General features: G+C 45.0%; 1 protein-coding gene across 1 annotated transcript in view; it reads right to left on the bottom strand.

The window, feature by feature from the left end:
- FANCD2 (FA complementation group D2) overlaps positions 1-17,277 on the bottom strand; it is a 1,182,674-nt gene that overhangs the window by 853,417 nt on the left and 311,980 nt on the right. Inside the window, exon 19 of the mRNA XM_069206781.1 lies at positions 14,785-14,894. Within this exon, the coding sequence (XP_069062882.1) occupies positions 14,785-14,894 (110 nt within the window). The remainder of the gene's footprint in view (positions 1-14,784; positions 14,895-17,277) is intronic.

Genomic DNA, 17,277 nt, shown 5'->3' with positions numbered 1-17,277 from the left:
GACTGTTGTTTGTTGTTGGCTTTGTGGTTGTTCCCTCGCCTTGATGGTACCTGTGAGAGACTTTGTGTAAGTGCTGAGTCACTTATGTGTGGGGTTTGATTCTCCTATGTGGGGCTGACCTTTTCCTCTCCCACAAAAGGGTTGTCTGCCCTGTTGGCTCTGTCATCCTTGTTGTGATCCCGTTGTCTGATTAGTTCCCTGAAAACTTTGGTGTGTGTTTCCGGTCTGAGAGCTTCCCCTTTCAATAGGTCTGCGTAATGGTGTTGTTCCCCTAGACATTCCTCCCCGAAACTGAAGGGCACACCCATAAATTTAGCTGTCTCGTTCTTTATCTTTAATTGCTTCAGGATTGAGAATGTTGGCCTGTACCATGATTTAAATCCATAGATTCTTAGCCATGAGTGCCTTCGAGGGGGACCCCCATCATCATCTGACAGCTGGGTGTGTCAGCTGCATCCAGAGCTGACTTTAGACATGTGTTGGCAATGTTTTTGCCATTATTCACTAAATAAGCAGCCCTCATTTTGTACTGTTCTGGGAGGTATTTCATTAGCTCTCCAATTTCCTCTCAATGCTGGTGTGCATTTCAGGTCAGGAGCACATTGGAATTGGCAATACACCACTGGTTAGCAGCACTGTGTTCCACTTTCTTCCCCCATCAGCTTCATCTTCTTGCTTTCCTTTTCAGGAGGGGACTCACTGTTGTTGGTACATTGGCTCTTTTCTTTACTGCTGAGACAATGATAGTCTGCTGGTACTGACCCTTTAATATAAGCTGGCTCCTTTGTTTAGTTCTTATATGTTTTTTTTAGCTCTTGGGGTCACACCTCTGCAAGTGCAGGCTTCTGAAATGCTTCCCCCTTCCAGGTCAAGAATACTAGGGAGCATCAGCAGAAACTGATTTCTTGCCTGTGTTGGTATAAAGGTTTCCACTAGAAAACATGATTGTGGATTTTCTTCCTCCCACTGAACAAGTTTATCAGCAGCCAGTTTGTTGACTTGACTGTACATGCCTATGTCATCAGGAGGTGAAGGCCTCAAAGGGTAAGAGTCTACTCCTTCACATGGGGAGTCCGCTTCTATATCCTGACATTGATTCATGTACTTAGCTCCCGAACCTTGAAAGCTTTCCATGAGTTGATCTTCCTCTTCTTCATAGAAGGGTTCTTCCTTCTCTTTTTGAGGTTCAGGACTCAGGAGGGCTTCAATTCCTTGAGCCTCTTATCCCCAAGGTTCTTGCGTGCCGAAGCCTTTGGTGGGATCCTGAAACCCCCGAGACTGTCATTGAACTCCTTTTTTGAGCAGCGCGGCCATTTCGGCTTCCAGTCTATTCTGCTTCCTTTTGATTTCGGCGACCCACTCTTCATGGGAGCGACTAGGAGCCTTCCTCTGGTCTGTGGACAAATCTTTTGACAAAGTAACATCTATCGATCTTCGGTGGTCATGTTTTGACCTGTCTCTTTTTTATGTCGAAGCATCTTTATCCTTTGACGCATTGGGTTTTTGGGGAGTCTTTCCTCCACCCGATTCCCCCTTGAGGGATCTGTGGGACTCCTTCTCTTGGGGCGCGCCTGTTTCATCGCGGCAGCTCCCTTGATGTCCGCAAGTCAGATTTCTTTGACTCAGATTATTTTTTTCGCGACCGAATGCTGTTTTACCTCGTCTTTCTTCTTCGTCGCCTGCTCCTTAACATCAACAAACTTTGCCTCTGCGTCTGACGTCATGTCCCCTCCTTCCTCGGGGACATTATCCTCCTATGCGCTAGAGAAGGCCAGGTCTCTCAAAGATGGTGTCATCTCCTGGTTCTGTGTGCTGTGGTGAGCCCTTTGTCTGTCCCTTACCCTCAGCTTTTTCTGTCTAATTGCCGGGCAAGCGTTGCAGTACTCAATGCGGTGATCAATGGGGAGATGAAGGTTGCAGACTGGATGCGTATCCTTTTGGGAAAACTTGTTGTGACAGTTCTTCCAAAACAAACAGTATTTCCTTCATCTAGGCCCTTCAGGGAGCCCCCTGAATAGGCATTCCCCGAAGATGTTCCTGACTTGTTGAACTTTCCTTTTTTAATCTTCCTCTCAGGTTACTGTGTTGGTGTTGTAGACAGATGTGGTAACTTTTCAGTGTTTTTTGCAACTTTGTCGCAATCTATTTCTCTTATTTCGGAGATTCTTCGGCAAGCTTCCAAACCCAATGGTGGAAAAAAAGAATCTGAAGATGGTGACCAAAGGTGGAGCTTCCAGAGGAACATAAAAACGTTACAAGGGACACATAATGGAGGTACAGTCGACACACACCAACAAACAAAAAAAGAGAGGAAGGACTACACAAACAAAAAGTAAAGCAGGACTGTATAATACTGGAGAATTCCGGACCCAACCACTAGATGGCGGATTAATGCACAGCTTATGAATCCGGAAAAGATTCACACTGTAAAACTGTCCTTTGATGTTTGTCAACAAATTAAAGGTTTCACTCCCACTGTTACACGTCCACCGCAGACCCCACTTTTAATTTCAAATAAGCCATTGCAATATATTTATTTAGATCATTGTGGGTCACTCCATACAGATGGTACATTTAAATTTATCTTATTGGCTGTTGATTTTTGTTCTCAATTTCTATGGGTGTAGCCACAGCAATAGTCTGATGCTAAATAAGTTATTAAAGATTTGCTAGTCTTTATTGGTACACATACAGTGGCTGCATTCTCCTCCAACAATGGACCGTCTTTCACCTCTAAGGCTTACAAGAATACCATGGGTGTTGCTGTGCATTATGCCGCCCCTCTCATCCTAAGGAAAATTCGATAGTGGAACAGAAGAACCATGAATTAAAGCAGTCTTTAACAGCTAGAGTATTAGGGTCTGGTCGTAGTTGGATCTACCACCTGTATGGAGTCCAAAGAGTGCTCAACAATCTGCCTAGAAGATCTTTGGGTGGTCAGACTCCCTACGAGGTCCTATTCGAGTCTAAATGTATGTTCCAGATCTTGATAACCCTAGCACAGCGACAGTAAACACAACCTCTGTCATTAATGAACATTTCACTGTCTTACAGGAATTACGAGACTTCCAAGAGGAGCACTCAAATTTAACTTCAAAATGTTCTGCCACTGACGAAGTGAAGCAGCAACCAACGATTTCAGGCTGGATTCCAAATGTTAGGGATCTAGTCAGGGAGAAGATAACAGATAAGAAAGATTTTGGCTTGTCCTACTGTGTACAGTTGCCTGTCCTTACGGTTCAAATACCTGAATTGTGATTCTGCCACCACTTGCCGGCTGTAAACAGGAACAACTATTTCCATTGATTTGATCAAGTTACATCATGTGGCCAGTTCTCCACAGTAGGCCACAAGGGTATCTGGGTAGTTCCTTGTCTCCTCTCTCTACCCTGCAAGAGATCTCTCTAAATGAGTTAAGTAGTCCTAATCTTACTACTCCATGGCTGGGGACTTCCAATGCTGAATTTTCACTTGTGCCTGTTGCTCATGCCTTGTAGCAATGAAGTTGTTTATTATCATCTGCTTTGGAGGTACCTACCGGCTTTCCTTTGCCTACAGAGGTCCCTGTTTTTACTCAGACTGCCTCTGGTTGTTTTGCCGACAACGATGTTTTTTTTCCAAGTTCTTCGCATACCTCTGTGCATGGTGGAAGTGTGCTATTCTTTTGGTTGAAACAGACTTGCTTGGTTCCTCCACGTACCTACCTTTGGATTTATCTTTCATTGTTCTTTCTCTGTAACTGGATTGGATTTGTTACAGTTTTCTCTCTTCTATTGCATGGACAATATCTCCCAGATCACTCTTCTTTAGAAGAGGTGCTGAGTTGCTTACGCTCCATTTGTCTTCACATAAGGTCCGAAGAGACTTGTCCCTTATGAACATTACTACATGATGATATTGTTTGGGAAAAGATCCTTTATGGCATTTTTGGTACTACAGAGACATAGCAAATCTGGATGTCTTTAAAATTACTATGAATGATGTTATAAACTCCCCCGTTCCATTTCGGATCACTGGGATGTTGTTACTATGTCTAATACGCTTTCTGAATTAGAATTGTACACAGCCTTTGAAACTGAGGATTTGTATTTGAATTCTGAAAATTATGGTGAAATATTTTGCTACCATCATTATGCATAACACTATTTAGACAAGATAGTGCTCCACATGCTGTTTTTAATTATACACAGTGGGAACAATGCTTGACACCACCTGTGGATAGTTATAAAACATACTTGAAGGAAATTTGTTAATTTTTCTATTCATGTCCCTACAGACCCAGTTTCGTTTTATTATAGGCCTATGCCTTCCCCACCTAAGAAATATATGCTGACAAATGAAACTGCTTTATTCTGACTCCTTTGTTTCCCAGTTAGCCCTAATAAGTTATGACTATTGGAAAGACAATATTGATCCAAAATCTGTTTGGGCTACAAAACATTGGCAGGTCCAGGGCAGTGATGCTTTATTTAGGGCTTGCCTGGTCCAGAGTCAAATGATCTTGTTAAACAAAGCAGTACAACACGCTACATGTCTTGCCTAATATTAAAAATCTGAATAAGCCTTGCATGCCCTCTGTTTCATGATTTGACAACTGGGAACAGTACAATCATTTCACAGAAGAACAGTTTAATAAAATAGTGCAGAATGGTACATAGAACTCTTCACTTTCAGATAGGTGGTTACTCTGGTCAGTTGATACTAACTGCTGCAATTCCAGTTTTTTAAACTGTTCCGCAGGTTCAAAGCAAGCAGGTCAGGCCACCGGTATGTTCAGTCACAACACTTGGTGTGGTTACTACCTATAGCATAGGAAAGTTATGCATGCAATGTCGATAATGACATGACTAAATTTTCAACTTGTATTTATTCATTGAATAATATTGTTTCATCTGTATGCAGTATCATGCAGAATGACATGCCCATGCTTCAACATGGTCAAAGTCAACTTTTTTCAGTTGAGTTGGCATTGCAGGTTTTTTTAAACCCTTATTTATACATTTTGACATACTAACATAACAACAAGTGCATGGAGGTGTCATAATCATACAGCAGATTCTTTTGAATGCAATCACTGATTAGACAAATACATATATGAGATACAGATACCAAGACAGTGAATGAATGGTGAATGACATATACCCAGTTAAGTCTCACTTTGCAATGGTATATCTCCCTCAAACTTGAGGGGGTGATAGGGTCTTATGATTCTCAATCCCACGCGTCTGAGTCTGTTCTTGTGTTCATTAAAGGCATCCAACATAGCACCCAAGCCACCAGGTCTCCCTCTACCTTGTCATACGTGATCCGTGCAAGAGAGTAATGTGTTGTTCTTCGGTGACCCTCTCATTCGAAGACATCCTTCACCCACAGGGCCTCACTAGGGGGGTCTGTACCCCCATCCATCCCACCGCTAGTCCACGCTTTGAAAGAAGTAATGCCAGTTGTAGAAGTTTATATAAAATCTTGCGTCCCTTGGGCACCTGGACTCGCCCAGCAAGCATGCACAAGGTGTCATTGGAATATCAATCACTACTGCTTCAGAAAGACAGGGTATTATCGTTTCCGAAAACTCATAAACCCCCACACATGACCAGGGCAAATGGATGAAAGTGGCTCTCTCCTTCCTGCAATGGGCACATCGTGCCTTCTTAATGGGAACAATCTGGATGATTTTAGCCTGTGTTATGTACGTATGATGTAGACAATTAAAGAAGAGTAAATTGAATAGGTTATTACATGAGACTGATTTTACAAGAGTGCTCCCAGTCAGTCAGCAAAAGCCTTTTCGAGTTTCACCTCCCACGTTTCCCTCGCTCTTTATTCCTGTTTTGTCTGATCCTCACGGAGTGCTCTATAAAACAAAGAAATAATGTGCCTATCCACCCCCCTCCCACGTAGCAATCTCCCCAAGGTCTGTGAGGGTGTAGGGGTCGTGTGTGTGTGTGTACCATAATTCCTTAGTAGTGTTTTACTGTTTCATGTTGTGCAAATATTGCCCCTCTGCTATGTCAAATGTATCTTGCGCTTCCTGGAATGTGATGATTTTTTCTCCCTGCGAGAAGAAAGACACCCTTCCCTCTAGAGCTCTATGGACATATCTTGGTCAATAGAGTGTAAGGCCTCTAGTTCCCAGAGGGGCAACTCCCTGTCAAATGGGGCTCTGCGCAATATTTTCTTCACCATTGTTTCCCATAAATGTGCGGTATGTCTGATCAGATATGGCATTAACGTGGCTGCTTGCCCCCCTCTGCATTAGAAAGTGTGGCAATGTGCCCCTCTTGTTGACCCCTGTAGATGTAGCTTCTCCCAAATAGGCTCAATCGTAAGCCATCTAGCTGCATGTTGTAAATGCGCTGCATAAAAATATTAACGCATATCTGGGAGAGCTAAACCTCCCTCTTCCATGTCCCTTTTCAGTACCACTAAGGCGACTCTACTACATTTCTCTGCCCATATTAAAGAGATGAGCAGACTATCCACGGTCCTAAAAAAAATCTCTTGTAATGGGAACAGTGTATTTTGTATAAGGAAAGGCACCCAGGAAGAAAGACCATTTTTGCCACCGCTGACTTTCCTATGACAGGTAGGGGGAGCGTATTCCAGAAAGCGACTGAGTTGGTGAGTCCCTGCTCCAGTCGGTCAACATTAACCCTTTGATGCTCTATCTGTGTCCTAATGCCCAGGAGCGACCCCCAGTGCTGGTAACTGATCTTGGGGCTGGTAACTGATCGCGGGGCACCCTGTTAGTCTCCCCAAGGAAACAATAACGTTTTCCCCAGATTTATCTGTAGCCCCGATACACGGGCAAAGTTCACTAGGTGTTGCATTAGTATAGGCACTGCCTCCGTAGGTGAGTGAACATACACCAAAGCATCATCAGAATACAATGAGATGACATGGATAATCATGTGCACTTGAATGCCCAAAGTCTCCAGTTCTCTGCGCAGTAAGATGGCCATAGGTTTTAGCGCCTAAGCAAAGAGTAGAGGTGAGAGACGGCAGCCCTTTTTGGTGCTTTGTCCCACTGACCAAGCCTCAGAGGTGTTACCTCCCCGTTGACACTGGCCCTGTGTGTTGTATTCTTGGAATGTCGGACCGAACCCCATCCTCCGGAGTGATCTCATGAGATAACTCCACATTATCGTACCAAATGCTTTTTCGATATCTAAGAACAGAAGAGCAAGGTTCTAGACCCATCCCTCCATCTCATGCAAAATATGCGTTAGGTGCCTCAGATTAAAGGCTGTGCTATGTGAATAAACCACACAGGTCCTCATGGACCAAGGTATAGATTACTCCCCACAGCTGCACCACCAGTACGTTGCAAAGGATTTTTACATCAGTATTGATCATGGTTAAAGGTCTGTAAGACAAAGGGTCCTGGGCTTTCCCCCGGCTTTAACAGAAGGTTAATAACACCTTTGTGCATAATCAGTGGTAGGATTCCACAACTCTATGCTTACGCAAAGATCTGCAGCAGTTTCTCTCCCAGGTTAAGATCGATCTTAAGATCCTGAGCATCTTCTGGTGTACGACGAGGCAGTGTCACTCCTGTGAAGAACCCTTCCATCTCTTCAGGATCAATCCCCCCACTTGCTTTGCATACAGCGTGAAAATGGGATGCCAAGGCTGTATATATGTCAGTGTGTTGTGTCAGGACAGTACTGCTTGGATAGCATATCCGTAGAATGGGTGAAATCTCCTGTTCTCTTCTCGGAATCTACACCAGTAGCCAGTCAAACCTGTCCCACTTCCTATGTAATCTTTGTCTGCAGAAGGTGAGGGTATGTTTATCCAGAGAAGCCCATAACCTTTGGACAGCTCTTTGGGTTCACATTACCTCGTTTATTGCAGTGGTCGAACTTGCTTCATTCATATGTAGTGTTGCTAGTTTCTGCTCTTGATTTTCAGTATCAGCGATAAGTTGTCACCAGACCCCACGTGTCTTCCCAATGTAGGTGTCCCTCAGAACAACCTTAAGGGCCTCCCATTCTGTCGCCCAAGACCCTTTCGGTCCCCAGTTACCACCTATATATGTCTGGAGAGTTTCTTTGTGTTTCCTGCCAGGTTGTATCTGTCAACATGTCAGGCGGCATATGCCAACTTATAAGTCTTCACCCCATCTCAAGGAGATCAACATTGAAGTATGAGCCAACAGGTATCTGCCAAAGTGTTCTGCCCCCCATAATGCCCCAAAGTCGGGACCTGTGATAAGGATCCTATCAAGACGGATGTATGTACGGTGGGTTAGTTAGTGGCATGTATATTGCCAGATGCTATCTTCCAGTAATTCTTGCATGGTGACACAGAATTGCCCGGAGCCTACATTGGGGCCATATTTATTTAGAATAGAATAGTTATGGCTTTACCATCTAGCATGCTCCGCAGGAGAAAACAGCGCCCCTATACAAGCACTTCACTATAGATATGACAAAATGGTACCACCAGGGCCACCAATATCACCACCCCTCTAGCATACAAGGAGTAGGTCACAGAGTAGAACTGCCCCCTCCATTTTGTGGCCAGATTTTGCCCTTCTGTGCCTGAAAGATGGGTCTCCTATAGACAGATTATTTGAATTCTATGAATTCTATGGCGTCTGAGATACGAGTGGAGTCTATAGCGTTTTGTGTAATTACACAGACCTCGAACACTCCAGGTAAGAATACACACTTCTTCAGCCATGACAGTTTTCCACCTCTATCACAGTGGCAGGTGGGGTGCTCGAAGGAGGGGAGGCCCGTGCCATGGTGCCACCTTCCTGCACCACAATACGCCCACGGTCTCGGCTGTCCAGGCCCTGAGCGCCTTCCTCTATCAACTGTTTCGGGGACCACTACTTCAATTTATGTGCCACTCATCCGGAGCAGGATGTTGACTTTGACACGCTCATTTTGTCCTGAGGGACCTTTTCTCACAGCTTCAGCCACCGCCATACCTCTTCTGGAGAGTAAAAAAAAGTGAAAGTTGCCCCCTGAGATCACTCGAAGACGAGCAAGATAAAGTAACATATCTACACTTCTTTTAGGGTAACTTACTCTTGGCTTCCAGGAAGCTCTTCTGGTTATCTTGCACCATATAGGTATAATAAGAATACACAGAAATCTTATCGCTCTGTTTTCCAGGCTGCTCGAAGAATACTATCCCTGTGCTGTGGGTACACTATCACATCCAAAAGCTTGATTGCAGTAAGATGCTGTTGCTTGCTTCATTCAGACTTATTTGGGTATATTCATTACATCCTTGAATATCAAGTTTGCAATAACCAATGTTTGTTAAATGTCTCATTTATTATAACCAAAGCTTGTTGATTATGCACATTGTATCTCAACTGCTAAACGTTTGCCAACTAGAACTGCCAAAACAGGTGCTCTTCACAATGTAATCTGTATTGAACATGTGCCACAATCAGTAGGATAACTGCTCATTTCCTTAACAAGCAACCAACTGCCTTTCCACGTGCTCCAACTGTAACTGCCAAAAAATGTGCTCTTCACAATGTGATCTGTACTAAACATGCGCTACAACCAGGAGGATAATTGCTCATTTCCTTAACAAGCAATCAAATGCCAAAAAGCACATGTGAGCATTTGATTATTTAAGGATGCTTGTGAGTCTGAGGCCTTGCTTGGCTTTGTACCTATTGCTCTGCTGACCTGTTTCCAGTCAAGTGAATTTCCTTATCCTCCAGCCTACCTCCAGTCGAGTTCCAGCATTTCTTGCCATCCGGACAGCCTCCAGTCTGAGATCAGTCTTCCAGTACGAACCTGAGCCACCCAATGTGAAAATGAGATTGGGGTTGTTCCCTTTTAAAGGGCCACACCAGCACCCTGCTTGCTTTATCTCCCTAGCCGAACAGTTGTTGTCAATTCTGTATGCAGGAGTATTGATCAAGGCAGGTCCAGGTGTTTCTAATCTGCTGTTTTAGGTGCTCCTGCTGTCTGCAGGCCTCAGGGTCTAGATCACTGTGACCATCTGATTCTGCTTGTTGTCTCTCTAGATCTGTGACCTCATGTTCCAGCTGCGCCCACACCCAATGAATGTACTCCATGCATTCCCTCCTCATTGCCACCTTGTAAGCCTCCCACTCAGCCTACTCTCGGTGGCATGCACATTCTCCTGGAAGAAAAGGTTAGTAAAGTCTTTCACATGATCTCAGAATGCAACATCTTCCAGCACTTCTGTGCAGTCGGCCCACGGTGGGATTTCCACTTGCATCCAACCGGAAATTACTTTGACCAAAAGAGGGAGTGTTCAGATAAATAACAGATGAGATAAGTAGAGTTTTGAAACATGTCCCTATCCTCTGCCCTCCTTAATTCAATACATATTGTGTGCTGTGGACAGCATGTACTGAGGAACAGTATGAAAAACTGCTAGCAGCCAGGTGATGATGACACCAGATGTCCAGTAGGTTCAGGCCTCCTCTCTCAGTGAGGCCTCAATAAGGGGTTTATAACTATGCCTTGGGGAAGACTTGTCCTCGCGTCAATCAAGCACACAGTTAAAGTTCCCTGCCTACACCAAGCACATATGGAGGTACAGAGCCACTAGCTTCAGGATTGCTGGTAAAGCTCTCTGTCATTTATGTTAGGTGCGTAGATATTTACTATACAGGTGTCTATTCCATCCAGTACACCCACTACAATTATGTACCTTCCCTGCGGGTCTGAGTGCACCTTTAGTTGGAAGAATGGACCCTCTGCCGCAATCCAGGTCACTAACTTCTGAGTATAATTTGAATGTGTGGCTGTGTAGAGCTATCTACTCCACCGCCTTGCTAGGGCATGGTTTCAGCCCTCAACATGTGGGTCTCCTGGAACAGTGCCACCGCACCTTGCACCTCTGTAAATAGGTGTACACACAATCTCTTTGCACAACTGTTCAGGACTTGAACATTCCATGTTACTACTGTTCTGTTCATCTTACACAGCTAGAGTTTGTGAATGGCCCTACCATAGGTGGGTAGCCCACTCCCTCCCATTTCTTTCCCCTGTGCCAATTCCTGGGCCCTGCCTATGTGTCTCGACTTCTATTTCAGACAAATTGCAAACTATTGTCACAACACCTCCCCCACCCTACCCTCTTCACCCCCTCCCTCAGGGAAGAAATATCCCCATCCCTAACTGGGGCCCTGCTGGAGTTTAACTTCTAGGAATCCAAATAAAGGTCCCTGTGTACCCGTTCCCTACCTCCCTCACATAGCTAAGCATTAACACAACTTCTACAGTTTGTGGGCTCTGCCACTCATCCTATCCACCCTGTTGGGGCGAGTCAAGGGTGGCACAGGACTAACCACAGTCGACTATGTAGCAGAGTATTGAGGAGATGCACTGTGCCACTCCTTGCTCCGATATCCAGGAGTAGTAGTACATCCCAAGCGCCCAACAGCCCCATCTTTCCCTCTGATGCCTGCCCATGCATGAAGGGCTTCCCATCAAACAGCAGAGATGGGGCTAAATCTCCCCCCTCCCCTCAACCCCCTCCCTGCTCAGGTGTCAAAGGTCTCCCACCATTCTCATCGGGGGCAAGACTCTCACTATCACTCATGAGCAACACAGCCATGGTCCGTGTTCTGGTCCAAGGGGTTCTGGCCCTCTGGCACAGAATCATACTTTCTCCTCATTGTGCCATCAGGATGAATTGTGACCCAAGGAGACCCTGACCAGGCACCATCCGGCACCTACAGCACCTCTGGCACTTTCATCTCACAGTTTGCCACTGCAAACCCCACTCCACCACTCATCGGCTACCTTGCCCTGGCCCACTTTTATGCCACACCTCCAATCATGCCATGCCTCCTCAGGAGTGCCAAAGAAGGGGCTTTTACCTTAGAAGGTGACTTTGAGGTGGGCCAGGAATAACAACATATATTGAAGATTCAATACTCGAAGCCTCACCTTTATTTCAGTGTAGGACTTGCGTTGCAATTGCACTCTTGTTGTGTAATCTGGGTAAACGGAGATCACATTATTCCCAAAGGACAATGGGCCAACCTCTCTGGGCTCCCACAAAATGCAGTCATGGTCCCTATAATTGAGAAACTTGGAAATCAGGGCCCTGGGAGGCATGCACAGTGGCAGCAGTGGGGCCAACACCCTATGGGCTTGCACAAACACCTTAGAAAGGCTTGTGTAAATCAGCACATCACAAATCTAGCTATCCAAGAAGGGAGTTGCAGCAGCACCTTCCATTCTCTCTGGGAAACCCAGGAATCCAAAGTTATTTTGGCGGGAACAATTTTCCCCATCTTTTGCCTTTTCATACAGTTGGAAGACCGTCAAGCGTAGGGTGGTTACCCGAGTCTTTAGCACTTGCACTTTGGTGCATAGACCCAACATCAATCTTTCCTCTGCGTGAACTCTCTCAGCCACTTTGTGGAGGTCCATGTGCACTAGGTTCACATCAATAGCCATTTCTGCTATCCTTCCCTTCAGTGCCTCTCGAGAACTCTGTATTGTTGCAAGGATGACTGCTCTGGTGGGCTCCCGCAAGTGCATCACCCTGTTCTTGGCCCCTCGGGGACCCAGACGTTTGTGTTATATAGTGAGGGGCCATATATTGTATGACTGTGTTGTTTTGTTGCTATTTAGGGAGACTGTCCTTGCCCATGCTCTCTTCAAGAAATGCATAGTGCTCCCAGTTATTACACTACTGAGTCCAGTATTCTGGCCATCTCTCAGATATAGTCCCTCTGGGAATATGGGGGGGGGGGGGGGAATTGTACTCCTGGGCATACATATGACTGATATGGAGCTCCCACGTCTTTGTTACAGGACTCTTGTGTCTTTCATGGCCATACCAAAGTGGCTGGCTCCAACACTGCGCCAACTGCGACACCGACACAGCCCTCATGCCTCCTGGCAGCCATGCCACCCTCCAGCTCTCACTCTCAGTCAGCAGTGACCGCTCCCACTTGGCTCGGGCTCTCAACGTTCCTCCATAGCCTCCTGCCACTCAGTGTTCCATCGTCTCCCTGGAATCCCACAGTGCACTCCAGTGACGCCTCATCCCCATCCACCAGACATGGATTTGGGAGATAGCCAGGATCCTCTACGTATGTAGGTATCACATCATCAAGCAGTGCCTGTACCTTCTCAGTGTGCTCCAGGGTCTCCAGTCAGATACCAGTGCCCTCCAGGCAGTAGAGGAACGGCGAGCCCACTGTCAGCTCCCAGCGCATTTGCAGCACCTCTGATGCACACCATCCCTGTCCCCAGAACCACAGCACTGCTCCTCACTGGGGCTGAGAATCAAGTCCAAGTTCCTATATGCCAGTGCTTCCATTGTAGGCCTGCGCTGCCCTCACACTGCCAATTCAGAACGGTGCCCCCAAATGAGCGGGTACCTGGTACCCGTACCCCCAAGCCTCAGAGAGGGGAGCTGCTCTACTCATCCACACAGTCTTTCCATCAGGACCAGGCCAGAACCAGACTGCAGGATCGAGGCCAGGATCATGCTTCACTGTTGCTGTCCACCACTGCTAGATTGCGCAGCTGCAGCACACCAGGATGTAAGGTACCACAAAGATGGCCGTCTAGGGGTTGTTCACACCCCCACAGCAGACTTTGCGGCATCAGAACAGTAGAATATCTCAGGATTTCACTCGGGCTGCAGGAACGACTGGAGTACATGTTTAATCTTTCATCTTATTTAGCCATGCCCCCTTGCCTGGATATCTTTGAATGTAATATTTGGCTACTGCACACAAAACAATGATGAACCAGATAAATGTTTTAATTAAAAGCATGATAATGAGTTAACAACAACAAAAGTGCTGCAAAAAAGTTTAACTGCTCAAACTCCTAAAGCCACACTAGGTCCACAAAACAGACCCACACGGTATGAAAGGGTTGAAACTATATTAGTTTTTACCACATACAGCAGCAACATATTAAATATGTTCAAGCCTTTAAATATTTCCTAATTCTGAATGTGTTTTTTGAAAGAACAGTATTTAATCAAGTTAGACTGTTGTACAACTGCATTCTGCAAGAGCTATGTTTCCTGCTCATTTAACATTGCCCACCTGTACAGATCTCTTACTTGGAGCCCTTGTTTGCATCTTGGTCCTAGGCATGAAAGACTGTGAAGAGCTTGCTCAGCTGAAAATGTTTACATATCTGCAACTATTTGAAAGCCACCTTTCAAATTAGACAACTGTCAGCGCTTATTGTAAGAAATAAACATGTGAAAAAAATATATGGATCTTAAAGTGTAAATTTGTGCCTTGCCGTCTGTTTACAAGCTTGCTCTAATAACCACTGCTAGGAGAAGCCCTGGCCGTTTAAACCTGTGATTCCAATTATTAGTTTTTCTCTGTAAGTTTTCCTTGCCATAGTTCAACTATATGCCCAGACATGGGTCCTTTGCTCACAGTGTCACTGGAACCAAGCTATACCCAACTGAAGAGCTCATCAGCGCAAAACCAGTCTTGGTTTTCTTGTGTTATAGTTTAGCCGGGTCCTGCCTTGGTAGTTCGGGCTGTACTGGTCCTATTGGAGCAGGGTAAAGACTTATTTGCATATGGCTGGATTAGATTGCTAACCCGAGCGATTGCCAGTGGTTCGATTTATTGCACACATCTTCACATCACCTTTTGTGTGTATGTAATAATTAAACTATATTCAGTTTTTATAAAAAGTATGTAGTTACATAGGTCATCAAAACCTTAGGAGGTAACTTTATTCTAGGTATTCTAAAAGGAGAATGAACATTTTGCCAATACCTAATGTATTACTATTTTTGTAATGCAGGTACAATACTGTACATCCCACTCACTTGTTTGTTGCCATGCTTCCCACCATCATGACTGCACCAATTATCCCAATCCTTTTATACTTTGGAATTGTACTCGAGAGCTGTTTTCGGATCACAATGTGCATATCGTCCTGAGAAGTAAAAAAAATAGAAAATATGACAAGTTAATAAAAATGATATTCCCCAAACTTGTAAAAGCTAGTCTGGCACATCGTGAAAAGCACACGTTTTAAAAATAGACATCTTTGGTAAACAAAGTCACCGTTTTCAGAGCAACTGACTATTTTACAGAGTAAGGCTCCTAAAAGTAATTTTGACCAACCCATTTCAAAGAGTAACTGGCATCTCTCTTTTCTGATCCAAAATGCCCCTCTGACGTTTCAAGGTGTCCAACTACAACGTGATATTTTTCCTGGAAACTATTCATCTAGCACCAGCAGGCAAACAATGTCATGCTATTTATTTAATGTTTACATTGTTCCTTTTTAAAACAAACTCAGGCACTGTCATTCTGAAATACATTGTGCGTCAAGTATTCTCAGAGACACCTGAAACAATCCTTCTGTTGCATAAATGTTATCCAGTTGAAAAGCTTTATTTTTTTCTGACTGGCGGCTAATCCTTCCTGACACTGAGGAGGGTTCAAACAAGGGTGGGTGGGGTGGCTATGTTGGCTGAGCAGTACAGAGAGGGAGCCAACAGACTACGTTTGCCCCTTTAGCATCTGGGTCACACTTTCCTGTCTAACTTGTCACTTTTAGTAGTAGGTACAAATGTAGAGAGCGATTGTCTACTGTGGCTCTGTACATGTCCCTAAGTTGTCTGTGCTGTGCTCTGCCGTGGCCACAGTGTGCTAACCATTGGGTTAAGTGAGTGTTGGTAATGTCCCTCAGGACCTAAAAGTGTTCTACAAGACTCTGGGGAGAACATTTCAGACTGGGGCGAAGCAGTCTGAGAAAATGGGGTGCTCCCGTGTGTGTTAGTGGAGCTGAGAGTGAAAGAGAGCGAGGGCCTGCACTTAGACTGCTCCTGAGGTGAGAGCACTGAATAGACACTGCCTGGTGGGAGAAGTGGCAGAAACCTGGTGGCTGAGACTCTGATAGCAATGAAGACACACAGTTCAGTGGTGTCAGCGGAGCCCCGCCTGACCTATTACAGCTGCAAGAAGCAGCCCAGGTTAAGTGAAGCACAGAGACCGAGGTGCTCTGAGGCCTGTGCTGTGAATGATTAAGTGTGCAAATTAGAAGAGAGTGGTAGATTGAGGACACCTTCTGTCTTACCAGGACTATCCTCAATAGCTTGACCTCCAGTAGATTAAAGTCTAGGAGGTCAGTGGCAGCCTGATATAAGGATGCATGGAAGCCAGAATTGTACATTTCTGAACGAAATGGTGTATGTCAATGTCTGTAGCTCAGTGAAAGCAAGATAACCTGGAATAAGACTTTGCCCATGCAACAGAGAAATGGATGATGGCAGACTAATCTCTATTACACTATTTATATGTTGGTAAATCCCAACTGATTTAATCTACATAAAACCATTTACAAAAAACTTGGATACGAGACTAAAGCCTATTTTCTAGCTTCTATTTCGTTCTGTTCAATGATCATTTGTGCATAAGAACCAGGACACAACGAGGTTGAAAGGGAGATTCATTTTGTGGGTGGAACGAACTGAACATATTGGCAACTGGTATTTCACAGAACAACAAAGCAGTAACATGGGAAAATGCCAATTCCCCCAAACTCTACATACGTGATATCAGAAAACGTGACATTCTGGCAATGGAGCAAGTCTCTTGCTTTACAACATGCAACTTGAACAACTCTGTGAATACATGGCTACCTCAACTGAACTACACATAGAGAGGATTCACATATGTCATTTTCCTTTTCCCATTTGATTTGTTTCCTTACAGAAAGAAGAAGACTAATACTGTTCACCCGAGCCAGCATCTCAGCAATCATGCTGACAAACACAGAGCATGATGAGGCTGCATTCAATTTATACAGGCATCAAATATGGGCGTCCCTGAAGGAAATGTTCCCGGATTGCCCACATGTAGGAGGGTTGATGACAGAAACCATGAAACCTGGGGAGACCATAACAGATTTTCTAGACCGGATGAGAACGGTGGGGTCAGGAGACAGGACCACCTTGGAGCGATACGGTCCCCCAGGTCGTATTCTTTTACAATAGTGTCAATAAGGGGCTGCCAACAGAAATACAAAGTGGATTGGACAGCATAGTAGGGCTAGACACCAACCCTTGGCGGGAGATAAAAGCACACATATTGCATTTTCACAAAAGAAAACAGGAAAATGACAAGGAAAAATAGGATCAAGCCCAGAGGGACACCGCTAAGTTGGTCCAACATATATTGAGGAAGACTGCTCTAGAGGGGGCCACATTGGCCGTAAGCGTGCAAATGGCACCAGTTTTGAAGGGAGTTCCATCGCAAAACTTCAGAGGGTTTCAATGTAGCTATATCAACAGAAACCAGGCAGGCGGGTA

The sequence above is a fragment of the Pleurodeles waltl genome, chromosome 9, assembly GCF_031143425.1.
Source record: "Pleurodeles waltl isolate 20211129_DDA chromosome 9, aPleWal1.hap1.20221129, whole genome shotgun sequence".
Taxonomy (NCBI): Eukaryota; Metazoa; Chordata; class Amphibia; order Caudata; family Salamandridae; genus Pleurodeles; species Pleurodeles waltl.
Note: the sequence above shows the minus strand (reverse complement) of the source record. Positions and strands in the feature narration are given on the sequence as shown.